General features: G+C 29.4%; 2 protein-coding genes across 3 annotated transcripts in view; one reads left to right on the top strand and one right to left on the bottom strand.

Annotated features, from left to right (window-relative positions):
- The window catches only part of LOC145322074 (GTP-binding protein GEM-like), a 48336-nt gene extending 43179 nt beyond the window's left edge, over nt 1-5157 (top strand). Inside the window, exon 13 of the mRNA XM_080163885.1 lies at nt 3116-5157. Coding sequence (XP_080020011.1) covers nt 3116-3205 — 90 coding nt within the window. The 3' untranslated portion in view covers nt 3206-5157. The remainder of the gene's footprint in view (nt 1-3115) is intronic.
- Nucleotides 5158-7466: 2309 nt separating this feature from the next.
- LOC145304891 (CD63 antigen-like) overlaps nt 7467-13883 on the bottom strand; it is a 68958-nt gene continuing 62541 nt past the window's right edge. Inside the window, exon 8 of one of the 2 annotated variants that reach the window (XM_080146727.1) lies at nt 7467-7687. In XM_080146727.1, the coding sequence (XP_080002853.1) occupies nt 7512-7687 (176 nt within the window). In that variant the 3' untranslated portion in view covers nt 7467-7511. Of the gene's footprint in view, nt 7688-11715; nt 13358-13883 lie in introns of those variants that run through there. The other variant, XM_080146717.1, reaches the window with a different exon arrangement.

Genomic DNA, 13883 nt, shown 5'->3' with positions numbered 1-13883 from the left:
GAACAAATAAATTGTGGATAAACAAACGGACAGAATGAGACCGACGGACCAACTAAATTATATACTGTATGATCATCGGTATAGGGAATCTTCTTTTTAAAATCCAGCCATCTAAATCAATTAGTTGTAGGGAAATTCACGTTTCTTTCAAACCATTTCTTATACACGGAGTTACGGATTTTTTCAAATTATAGAGTAGCTTCGCTACTAAAAATAACAACAATATGTATCTTTATGGTGTGAAAAGTATATGAACCCGACTGGAATTGAATTTTATATGCAAATTGTGTATTGTAGAATATTAGATTTATAACTTTCCTATGGGAGATATACATCTCTAACACATTCCTATTCTTTTATAGTTATGCAATGGATTTATTATTACTAGGATCTTACACCAAATTTTCATGTTCTCGAATAAAGTGTAACTTGTAGCGGGCTAAGATAACAATCTCCTCAATTTCCCCCTTTACAGGACAGGGAAATAGCGACGTAAATTGACGGCAATTTTCCCCTTACATAATATCCATATATATTCTACATCCATTAATGCATTGCAGTGAATCTGCTCTATACGTAAAGGATGTTAAAAAGTATTTTTTTCTTCTATTTTCTGGGGGGTGGGGGAGTTCTTTGAAGGGAGTTAATGGGATAAGACAATGGCTGATGTATGTACATTCCCTATGATAATACACAAATTTGCCCCTTCTGTATATCACAATTTGTGTTTGAAACGTCTGGACACTCAACTTATTGAACCAACTAATTAAAATTCAATTAAAGTCCTATGAATAAGAAAATATTACTATAAAACTTTGGGGACTAGTGTAATGTCCCCTCACTTTCTGGGTTCTGAGGGTGATTTCGCTTTGCTTACAAATGATAAAAATTTCCTGGGACCTAAAGGAACATTTCCTGTAAAGTAGAGCCATGTCGGTCCAGCGGTTATTTTGGTACAAATAAAAAAAGACAAACAACCACTCACCTATGTTGTATAAAAACTAGCAACTTCGCCCCTATCCTTAAAGGTTTCACCAAAGAGGTAATGAGAAATCCATCCCCTACACACTAAAAAAATAGCTTAAAACCACCACAGAACAAGTAGGTATATTCCCTGTAGAGTAGAACCCAATCGGTTCAAGGATTACCGATTTAAAGCTTCGGGCAGACAAATAGACATACAGACAGACAAACATCGTTCAACTTTGTATTATAGATGAATTATTTTGCTCTCTTTACTCTATCATTTCATAACTCTATATTTTTATTTTGTCCATCTTTCATTTTTTTATCGTTCTTTTGTCTTTTTTTTTCTCTATATATTATAAAAGTTGTATTCTATTGTTAAAAAATGATGATATTAAGAAAAGTTTTTCATTTTTTCTCTTTATTAATCTAACAGTGTGTATGAGAGGCAGGGAAATATATCTTGAAAATTTATTGATTTGGAATAATGGAGGTATTATTACTTGGATGTTACAGCGGATTTTAATGTTCTAATAAAGTGAAACTAGCAGAGGGCTAAAATAACGATACCCTCCATACACCCCCATTACCCGATTCCCCTCTCCTCTTACTGGATGAATAAACTGACCAATAAATCAGTTACATGTTAACAAGCTAAATCGACGATGATTTCCCATATTTATCCACGTGTATTCTACATATATCCATTTACAACGTATAGTTTATATATTTTCTTGAAAGTTTCTTATTAATTCTAGGAACGTAAAATATTTAAGGAAAGGGTCGAGACTTACTCATTTCATACAAATAGAGTTACTTTACCCAGGGAGTTAGGGAACATTGAATTATAAATTATGCTGGTAACCAAGGTTTTAAGCCTGTATTTCTCATTTCTGGTTTAAAAACTTGAGAGGCATCTATTAAATTCTGATTTGATGGTAGCTGTGTTAAGTGCCCTAGGAAAATGGGGATAGATGTCACAGCATTTGGCCTACCTTTTCTATTGACGTCACAGTAGATGGAAAGATAAGGAAGGGGCGAAAGAACCCCCCTAGAAAAGAGATGGAGTATAGCGTATTTCCTGACGTCAGTAGAATAGATAGGCCAAAAGCAGTAACATCTATCCCCATTTTGATAGGGCACTATAGACAGCTACGATTGAATGGTTTAAATTATTAGTATTAAAATTTTCAACCAATTATCACAATGGGGGAAGCACCAGGGATCTAAAGAGATAAGCCAATGGCCGATAAATTGATGTAAGTCCCCATGGACAATACACAAAATTAACCCCTTCTGCAGATTACAATTAGTAGCGGAAACGTTTAGACACTCAACTTAAGTTCCTAAAGTTTTTTTAAGCTAACAAATGAGAAACGTTGTTATAAAACTTAGTGTAATAAACATCCCAATGTCCCCTCCCTCACTGGGATGTACATAAATATATCTCCCTTTTCTAATCCCTTAAGATCACTGTAATTTATCCTACTCTTATTTATTATAACATTGAAAAGATTTAATTTTATTTGAGCTTTGAAAACAAATCAAAAAATATATATTATTAATTTGTAAAAATATAATTTAAACAACAGGGAAGGTGCAATTACAGTGAATAAATCCTCAACCCTCTATTTCTCCTTAAAATTTTTAGAGGCGGAATATGGGGATGTTTAAATTTTATCTATAAATTTTTGGACAAATAGAAATGAAATGAATAATGTATCAATCGTTTTGTTATGGTTAAGGTGGTATTTTTTTCCAAAAATATAGTATAATCCTTATTAGCTTAAAATATTTTTAAAATCGTACAGCCACCACCAAAGATATCGGTTCCTTCAAAGAATAAATTGTGCAGTATTTGCGCGTAAAGGAGAAATCATAAGTCCATTTTAAGTCCTAAGAAACCATACTGTGGAAAGTACGAGGTTTCGAGATTTTATTCTTATTCTATTTTTGATGTATATAAAATAACCTGGATATTATGACAGGGGAAGAATTGTCATTGCTTTAGACATCACCTATTGGTTAGTTTGTTTATCCATTGGGAGGGGACGGGGTTCATTAATTTGGCCAGCTACAAGTTTCCCTTTATTAGAGTACAAGATAATCTGGTGTAAAATCCAAGTAATAATAAATCCATTATTTTCAGATGATGAGTTTGTTGGGTAAGATGAGTGAGTGGGGACTACCAGTGCCAAACATGAGAGCTAAAAGTTGCAGCAACCTTACTACAATATAAAACTCCATCACAAACAATTGTTAAAAGTTGCAGCAACCTTACTACTATATAAATCTCCATCACAAACAATTGCTAAAAGTTGCAGCAACCTTACTACTATATAAAACCTGCATCACAAACAATTGTTAAAAGTTGCAGTGACCTTACTACTATATAAATCTCTATCACAAACAATTGTTAAAAGTTGCAGCAACCTTACTACTATATAAATCTCCATCGCAAACAATTGTTAAAAGTTGCAGTAAAGGCCAGGATTTTTGTTGTGACCATGGAGACGTTTAAATTAATAAAAGTTGCAGTGACCTCATTCAAATATTAAAACCTGGTTTGTAACTAAAAATTCAGCAACCTCAACCGAAACAAAATAAAAACAATTTAGCTGAATATGACATTAAGATAAAACAACCATTATAATTGTGTAATAATTAGAAATTAAGTAAAAAATCAATGAAAATTATACTTAAGGATTTATGGCAGTTACCATAAACTTGATAAAATACAAACGAAAAAAGTAATGATAGTTTAGAAGTAACAATAGTTAATTCTTTACATTAACATATGATCTATTAAGTTATTTGCTTCATTGTATGTCAATTATTTCAGTGATACATTTGGGTGTATAAAAAAGCTTTTGCTTAAATACAAAGTATTTACTATTTAGAGGTAGAGTATATATTCCAGTATGGCTTCAAAACCGATTAATATCCGCTTGATTTGAACCGGTTTTCTGCCATAGTGGTAAATCATGTATAACATGGTATTACAGGCAATTTTCCATGAATATTCAAATAAAAATCATAAAATTAACAACAAATGTGCTAGTCTAGGCCATAAGCCCTTGGGGGTTTTAATCTTATAAAGTTTTATTTCAATATCCGCGGAAAGCTGTCAATAATACAACGCGTCAAATAAGAATTATAAATTTTGTAAGAAAATGTGAATTTTATCTTATTCTGAAATCTGAAATGTAAAAATGAAAATTAAAAAAATATATATTGTAAATAAATTGTGATAAAAATATTTATATAAATGAAATATGAAATTGTAAAAAAAGTCCTAAATTAACTTTGCCTTTTAATATAAAAGAGATTCAAAAGCAAGTTTCTCTAAAATCAAAAGATAAAATAACTTGCTGTTGACCCTCTGCACTTAAATTGCTCACAATTGAAAGATATTTTTTTGCATTTTTGTGAGACCCCCTTTTGTAAATATATTAAAATTCTTTAAATAATATTTAACCCATTTTAATCTCCTTATGACACTTTCTGAAATGAAAACCTAACCTAATAAATATTTGAAATCATTAATATTAAAAAAAAATATTATTATTATGATTTATATTGTATTTAGTATTTATTAAAAAATGGATTAAAACTGGTTTTTGATTGGAAATTAATACTTTCATGAGGAAAATGTGATGATAAAAATCTTTTTTTGATTAATGAGTTTTGTAATATAAATTTAATTATATTTTAAACCTTTGAATTTTCAAAAAGTCAAACAATGAAAAAATGTTTCCTGTAAGGCTTCGAAACCGATTTATATCCGCTTGATTAGAACCGGTTCTCCGCCATACTGAAAATTCATGTATTGCTCAGTATTACAGACAATTTCCCACGAATATTAAGATCGAAGCTATAAAATTGCAAGCCCGGACCTTCAGCCCCTCCGCAATTTTTCATTTTAATATCAGCGGAAAGCTGTCTATAATAAGATGCGATATAAAACTTTTTAAAGTTATCATTCATTTATTTTGTATTTTCCTAACAGTTTTGTTTTAGATATAGTACATACTAGTTTTGTATATTATTAATTTAATCAAAATATTGAATATAATTCTTATAAAAGCATTTAAAATATTAAATAAATGACAAAAAATATTGTATTTTACATTTATTATTTATTTAATTTTGTGAACTATCCAATAAATATTTATTAAACAGTATTTTACATAATTTTTATAATTACATATCTAGTTCAGGGTTCTGAAGGGATAAGACAATGGCCGATAAATTGATTTACATCTCAAGTGATAATACACAAAACTACCACTTCTGCAGATTTAAAATAGTGGCTGAAACGTTTTAACACTCAACCTATTGAATCAACTAATCAAAATTCAAGAAAGTGCCCAATGCAATAAGAAACTGTTATTTAAAAAATTTTTGGGACTAGTGTAATAAACAGCCCATAGTCCCCTCTCTCCCTGTATAACAATAATAAGACAGGTTACAATATATTAGATTTTAATATACATATTTCATTATTTCACAAAAAAACCTCTTTATAGATTGGTATGACAATACGTCAATTGGCAGTTATTTGAAAGTGGCTAGAACTTTACAAATTTAACTTTTAGTGTACCATATTTTTTTGTGGTAACAAATATCTTATTTTTGCTGGATTTAAGCTAGAAACATGTTTGTTTTACCTGAAAACAATGGGGGGAAGATTCACTCTCCGAAAACATTTCAAAATAAATAGAAGAAAGACTTATCATTATAAAGAAAAAATCGTTTACTTTGTTTATCAATTATTAACAATAAGAAAACTATTGGATTAAAACATGACTGTAGTGTTTTTACAGCCTGAAATTATGATATTTTATACAAAATTATAATTGCTTTTTGATCCATTTTAATTCTTTTACTATATTATCTTTGGTAATAGCATACAATTAGTCAAACTTCACTATTATATAAAAATTACAATTAAATTAAGTTTAAGGATATAAATGATAACTTTATCCAGTAAATAAATAATAATTGAGTAGAAATATATCAATCAAAAGGCTTCATTATGTGATTTGTGCCTTTCCTCCCTTCTGAACCTTTAAAAAACTACTGATCGACTGCAGTTCACGGTAAAATATTGCTGGTAAGCAATATTTCCAAAAATCTATGAATTTTAAAGGCTGCTAGCTGCCAAACGGCTGGACGTACAGATCATACCCGCACACCATTTTAAGCGGCATAATAAGGCCTACAAATAATCTGGAATAGCCAAGATCCAATTATGCACAGGGAAAGCTTCACTGAAGAAAAAACGCGTAAAATAGGTCTTTTTCGCGCATTTCTCTGCACTGCGAGATAATTATGCATTATTGATTTATGGCTATTCCAGATTATTTGTAGGCCTTCTTATGCCGCTTAAAACAGTGTGCGGGTATGATCTGTACGTTCAGCCGTTTGGCAGCTAGCAGTCTTTAAAATTCATAGATTTTGGAAATATTGCTTACCAGCAATATTTTACCGTGAACTGCAGTAGATCAAAAACTACTTTACTTATATTCATAACAGACAGACAATATTGTTTAGTATTTTTGCTAAGAATACGAAATTACAAAAATTTCTTTTTTTAAATATTTGAATTATGCCCAAGCGAACAATTTGGAATAATTTTTCTTATTTTCACAAGTTTGGGAATTTCTGAACAAAAGCATAAGAACAAAAAGGTAAAGATAAGTATATCAAAAATATTTTTTTCAGCTTAAAGTCATAAATAAAATCATTAATGATTTGTTTTATTTAAACCTGTACAAGAAAAATGCATTTTTTCATACTCATCATCATCGCCATTTATCTCTTCTTTCCAGAGCGTAGGCCACGCACAATGGTTCTCCATACTATCATCAGAAAAATTGTCAATAAATAGGCATACAAAATAATAATTTTTTGTACAGGTCAAAACTTTGTTTGTAACTTCTTATGATTGTTTTAAATAAAGTATTTTTACAGAGATACATAGAAACAAAATAGACATTATAATTATGTTTTAACTGATGATTTTCTAGTATAATTTACCCTGGTCTAATAATGAGGATGAATTTCAATATTTAGTTCACATTGAATTGTTTTAAATTTTGCTGAAATTATTAAAATTAAAAGTATTCTTTTACATTTTTGTTCTGTTAAAGTTTTAGGTATTTTTAAAAAAATTTTAAAAGACAAAATCCATCTTCAAGTTATGAAGTTTATTGATTTTGCTGTTGGTAAATTGGAAATGTTTTAAGGTTGATTGATTAATATATTAACATATTTAAATGCACAATAAAAGTTTTGTTTTGATTCAATAATGTTACACTAAAGGCAGTAATAGTTATTTATCGTATCGTATTATAGACAGCTTTCCGCGAATATCAAAATAAAAGAATATTAAAACCAGTTTTGTCCCAATAAGCCTAAGGCCCGGGCTAATAAACTGTAATACGATGTTATAAATGATTTTTTAGTATGACCTGATCTAATCCTTCAGATATCAATCGATTTCGAAGCTATACTGAAAAATATTTTCGTTGATTTTTGCTTTATTTTCTGCTTGTCACGCTGTCTCTGCCGCCATTTTTAATTGAAATTTTCACCACGTTATCAAGGCTGTCGAGGCGGGAGGACTTTCTGGATTCTGTAGACTCCTTCCGGGACGGTTTTCCGCCACCGCCGCCGCTTTCCCGTTCCCCGCCGTGGACAGGGCAGTTGAGAGAGACTGAAAAGTAAAAGACATGCGGGTTAGTTCATGTATGGGGTTAGTTTGAGTTAGGTCAGGTTAGTTGTACATTAGAATCATTAATGATTTTTTTTACTATCCAATTTGGTAAAGCAACGAATTTTCTACGACCTTTGACTGGAAGTTCTAACGGTGCATGATAATGCAAAAAAATCAGTAGACTATCTGAAATAGCAGCAAACAAAATAAAATTATCCCCATAACGTTACGGACTGAAGGACACACATATATAGCGAACTAAAGAGTAGCTTCGCTAGAAAAAAATGTTAGTATAACAATTTATAGTTTAGACGTGTTTTTTAATTTCAACTTTTTTACTCATATTAGACTATAAGTCCGTGCAAAATATAAAGGGAATTTTAGTTTAAATTAGTACATGCATTTAATACCGTCACCATACAAATATATCAAATTTTATTTTATTTATAATAATAAAATATTTATAACAAAAAAATACTAATTTTCTTAATTTTTAATAAAATTTGTGATTCTCAATATTACTAATGGAATGGATATATTATTACTTGGATGTTGCACCAGATTTTCAGGTGCTCTAATATAGTGATACTCGCAGCTGACTAAAATAGATATACCCCCATCCAAACCTTTAACCACATCCCCTCATCTCCTACTGGATAAACAAACTGACCAATAAATGATGTCCATTTTAGCAACCTAAATTGGTGACAAATTTCCTCTGTCAATATATCCATGTATATTCTTTATCTATTACTAAAGGTTGAATAAACAATAAAAAAATATGATTCTATAAGCTATTATTATTATATTTTTTTAAAATCTTCTTTTCTCTCTTCTTGATAATGGTATTATAATTTTGTTCCAACAAATAGGCACAATTTTCATTACCCTAGGTAAGGTAACTTCATTTCACTTTTCAATAAAATCTAAAATGCAGCCGTTTTTGAGAAAATTAGATTTGAAAATTTCAAGTTTAATTTTCATCTCCCAGGAGTTACCGAATAATCATGACAAGAAAAGCAAATATTATTTATTTAAAATTTTTAACAAGTTTGCTTTCATAAAGTTCTTCATAAAACCACTCCTGAAGGGAGTTAATTAATGGCCATTTTTATCAGTTGCTTTGCTAAGGTCACGAAAATTCAGTCTTAAATAAATCATATATAGAGAGGTTTTATGAAAGACTTCATAAAAACAAACTTGTTCAGAATTTGAAATAAAAAATTTTTGCTTTTCTTGTCATGATTCTGCGGTAACTCCTAGCGGATGAAAATTGAACTAAAAATTTTCAAATCTAATTTTCTCAAAAACGGCTGCATTTTAGATTTTATTAAAAAGTGAAATGAAGTTACCTAACCTAGGGTAATGAAATGCACTATGTCCCAATTTAGGTTCTGAGACAAAAGTCAAAGCACCTTCGAACGCACTGTGTAGGATGATAAAAACCTTCAGAATTCTCAGGGATTCAAAGATAAGTCAATCAATCAATAAATAAAAAATAATCAGAAATGTGAATAGGATATTAAAAAAGTAAATAGGTTTAATATAGTTGAAGGTATTGATTGCCTTTTCCGCTTGACCGATATGGTTCTCCGCTACATTGAAGCGTCTTATGGTCTAGCAATAAATTTATAATTATTTTGGGGAAGGTAATCTACACCATCAAAAGAAAAATTAACTAAGGAAAAAATATTTAAGTTGAGGGTCTACTTACCCACCAATCATCTAGGGGAAAATTGTAGTAAGATATAAAAAACGGAAAATGATAAAGTTAGATATAATAATTAGATAATTTATCATCCATTCACCCATCCTTATATGCATGCATTATTTTTCAATTGAGAATTTTCTCGCGCTCGATTGAGTTTGACGTTGTTTTTCAACGTAAACTTGTATGTTTGAAAAAAGTTAAGCTATTACATAGCTTCCAACATCTTTTAAAATTATATTAGATGTCCTTCTATAATTTAGGGGAGGGATGACAGTAAAAAAAGGATAAACATTCCCGGGACATTTGTGAAGCTTTCATAAGAAGAGCCCAGTGGTTCAGTAGTTAAACTTAACGCACAAAACCTTACTAGTTAATATTTCTTATTTCTTTTGATATTCTCTGAAATTCTCTGACAAAGAAAGTCCCTCAAAAAAATCAGCATGTTATGTCATAAAAACGAGGGATTATCAATCTCTTTTTTAGGGGTATTCTTTCCCACTCCTCCTCTCCTCATTTTTATGACGTCATTGAGGGGCTTTCTTCGTCTTCAATTTTTAACTACATTTTATATCTTATTGGATATTCTTAGCAATTATGTTTAATGAAACAATTTATAAATGTTTAATTTTTAATAGTCTACTACGCTACTTATAATTGTCTTATTCTTGTGTTTAATTACTTAAAAATGTAAAGAAAAGGATAAAGAAAATCAAAATAATTATCCAAAATGAATAATTATTAAGAAATGACATTTTTTGACTTTATTATTTGCAAATGATCAGTTTAATTGCAAAAAATCTAAATAACAAATTAGAAGAAATTGATAAAAAAATACACTTTTTACAGTGCAGTTGACGAAAAAAGGCAACACTAAACGCTTTTATTATGTTTTATGTAATACAAAAACAATGCTTACAGTTTTAACAATCGAGCACTTTTAGAGAACAAGATAATATGGTACGAAAAAAATGTTACAATACCCCCCCCCCCCAAGAAAAAAAAATACTCCTAACTAAAAATTGTAAAAGTGATAACACCTTATTGTTCTTCAATTACCGTAAAGTTTTAAATTGGGATAGGGAAGGCTTTCAACTATTTTTGAGGTAGGTGCCTCCACCCTCCCAAATGTTAAAGATATATTCTAAATTTCAATTGCTTCAAGATGCATCTAGGATCCGCTAGTCTTTTATAAAGTAAAACTATTTTGTATAAACAGTGTACTTACAATGCAATGTAAAGGATAAAAGCAAATATATAGATGATTACTCTTTAATTAATCTGTCTAATATTACAACAAAATTTTCTAATTTACTTGAATCATTTTGTTTTCTGAATCACGCAACTGGTATGTAGCCAAGTAGCCATTTTATTCACATTTTTATGTAATAGTGTTTTTTTTAAATTTTCAAAACATTTATTCAAACAAGGATGACAATATCCTTCAGTAGCAAAGGACATACAAATCATTGATGGACAAACGGACATAGTTAGTAATAGATTGAGCAGATGTTCAGTAATAATAAAAGAGAGAGATAGATAGATAGATAGATAGATAGATAGATAGATAGATAGATAGATGGATAGATAGATAGATAAATAGATATATAGATAGATAGATAGATAGATAGATAGATAGATAGATATATAGATAGATAGATAGATAGATAGATAGATAGATAGATAGATAGATAGATAGATAGATAGATAGATAGATAGATAGATAGATAGATAGATAGATAGATAGATAGATAGATAGATAGATAGATAGATAGATAGATAGATAGATAGATAGATAGATAGATAGATAGATAGATAGATAGATAGATAGATAGATAGATAGATAGATAGATAGATAGATATATAGATAGATAGATAGATAGATAGATAGATAGATAGATAGATAGATAGATAGATAGAGGGATAGCGAGAGAGAAAAAAAATTAAAAGAAAGAAAGATGAATTGTAGAAAATCAGGACACCTATCTAAAAAGATGTATTATGTCATTTGTAGAAAGAGAAGATATTCACAAAAAAAAATTATGAGTTTACCTTAAGTAGCAGCCAAGAAATTAATATCTTTTAGCTTTAAAGACTGACGCCATGACGAATAGACGGACATTAAATCTAATTATGGAGCGACTTCGCTTCTATATATTGAGTAATAAGCAACTTAATTTAACAGCAAAAAGTTTAAAAGATTAAAAAATAACAATAATAAGTTTTTAAACCTAAACATAAAGAAACAAATCAAATTAATACCATCACCTTCTAATAAAGTAATTTCATGCACCTTGCCCAATATTTGAACAAATTTAAATCAATCTAGAAATTTTATTTTTATAACTAAAAAATATGTACAAATTTTTATCAATTATAGCTACATTATTTTTGGCATTAATTATCAAAAATGTAAAAACTAAGAACACAAATAAGATAAATTTGTGACAAATGTATGTACAAATAAAACAAAAACGGTAACGTCCGAAAGTAGCATTATTTTAAAGCACTAGAAAGGATCAAAATTTGCGTCTTATGTACGGCTGCCGATCCCTGAAATCCAGGAAGGTAGGAAACATTACTGTTACTTACACAGGTACCCAAAGTTTTATAACCACTATATTTTTCCCAAAAGTTGGCCCAAAAAATGTAGATACTTTTCATAAAATATTGGTCATTTAGTTGATTATTATAGGGAGTATATACAATGAAAAATACAGATAGACATTTAATTAATGCAGACTAATAAAAGGACCAACTGGCATATCTTGTAGAGTAATTCTGCTGGATATGAATTCAATGGCACTTAAGAATCAATGAAAAAACATATGATAATATTTGAGATTAACCTTAAAATTGTCTAATGACACATTTTAGACGTACTATTTTTTTCTGATTGATATTTTAAGAAAAAATAAATCTTGAAGAAGCCAATAGGAACATCTTGAATTATGTTAATATGTAAAATTTTAAAAAAGGATAACTTTGCTTAGAGCATGCATTTTATAACACATTTATCCTATTATATAAAGCAGTAAGCTTTTTTGGTCTGTAGCGAAGGATCTCGCTAGCCACTGAACGTACAAGGTTCTCCTTTACAGTGAAGCTTCTTATAGGTCCTGAGATGGTTTTAGGCTATTTTGTTTTTATAAATAAGTCTGGGTATGGTTTTAGGCTATTTTTCTGCCCTTTTATATAACATGAATATAGAGACCCTAGATGTTAGGGGCGCAGCCGCTAGTAAATATATAAAACAATATTATGTAATTAATATAAAAAAAAATTGAAAGGCAGTCAATTTTCGATGTTTCCGGTGACTTATTTAACATTGATAAAAAATACATTCTTTTGGATTTAATAACCAGTCAAGTAATTCAAGCAAAGATTTAGTAGACATCTTTGTTGCGGATATTAAAATGAAAAATTTTAACCAGTTTTGTTAGCTCCGATGCTAAACATGATTTTTCAGTGTGGCTAAGAACCAATTCTAATTGAAATATAATTAAAAGTATTTTTATCAATGTCAAATAGGTTATATTCTCAACAATCACATTATCAATTAATGAAAGTAAAAATTTATATTTTCAAGTTTAGATAGATTTCAGAAAGAAGAAAGAAGTGGAACCACAAAAAAATATATATGGATACCTATTTAGGAGATAGGACTACCCAAATATTTTCATATGATTCTAACTAATAAAGATTCCAAATCCAAGTGCTTTGGCTTTTTATAGTGCCTTTAAAAAATGACGTCATACTGGCCTACCATTGGTCAATTAAAATTTTTACTGGTCTGTGTATTGGCCTATCATTGGTCATTTAATTGAGGTCATTTTTATAAGCACTATAAAGGGCTAGAAAAAAGAAGGAAATATGTCAAGGTGATGTAGAAGGTTTGATCTATTGTGTAAGATGAACATTCAAGGTGCTGGTGTACTTCAAGGGTTCTAACTCAAGCCGACCTTTAAATTTTAAATGATTTATTAATCAACCAATAAGGCAGACAACATCAAAAAAAGTAAAGCCCTAAAAATACCAAATTTTAACCACCATTTGTAAAAAAGATGGCGTAAAGGGGTATCAAATGATATTGGGGTAGTAAGAGGAATCTATTAAGTTTAAAAAAAATTTGTTTGAGGTGGTGGTACCACACATTTTGGATATCCCTATGAGACCTAAACCTAACTGTAGAAAAGCTTTGCTTTCCAATAAAGAAATTAAAAAACAAAAAAAATAATATTCATGAATCATAAGTTTTAGGATGACGTAAATGATAAATGATAAAAAAGAGGAAAATTGAATAGATTATTTAAAATAAATTAGAGAGAGAAGAAACTATAATAAACAAGATAATCTAAGAGTAAAATTGATAAAAGAAGATTTTTTGTAAAAAAAAATACATAAAAGAGCAGCATGAAATCATCAAGTTCTATTCATACAACTTTTAACCCTGCATTTACTGCTCACAGTTTGTATAAAATGAAAATA

Source organism: Acartia tonsa, chromosome 1 (assembly GCF_053477335.1).
Source record: "Acartia tonsa isolate MP-2025a chromosome 1, ASM5347733v1, whole genome shotgun sequence".
Taxonomy (NCBI): Eukaryota; Metazoa; Arthropoda; class Copepoda; order Calanoida; family Acartiidae; genus Acartia; species Acartia tonsa.
Note: the sequence above shows the minus strand (reverse complement) of the source record. Positions and strands in the feature narration are given on the sequence as shown.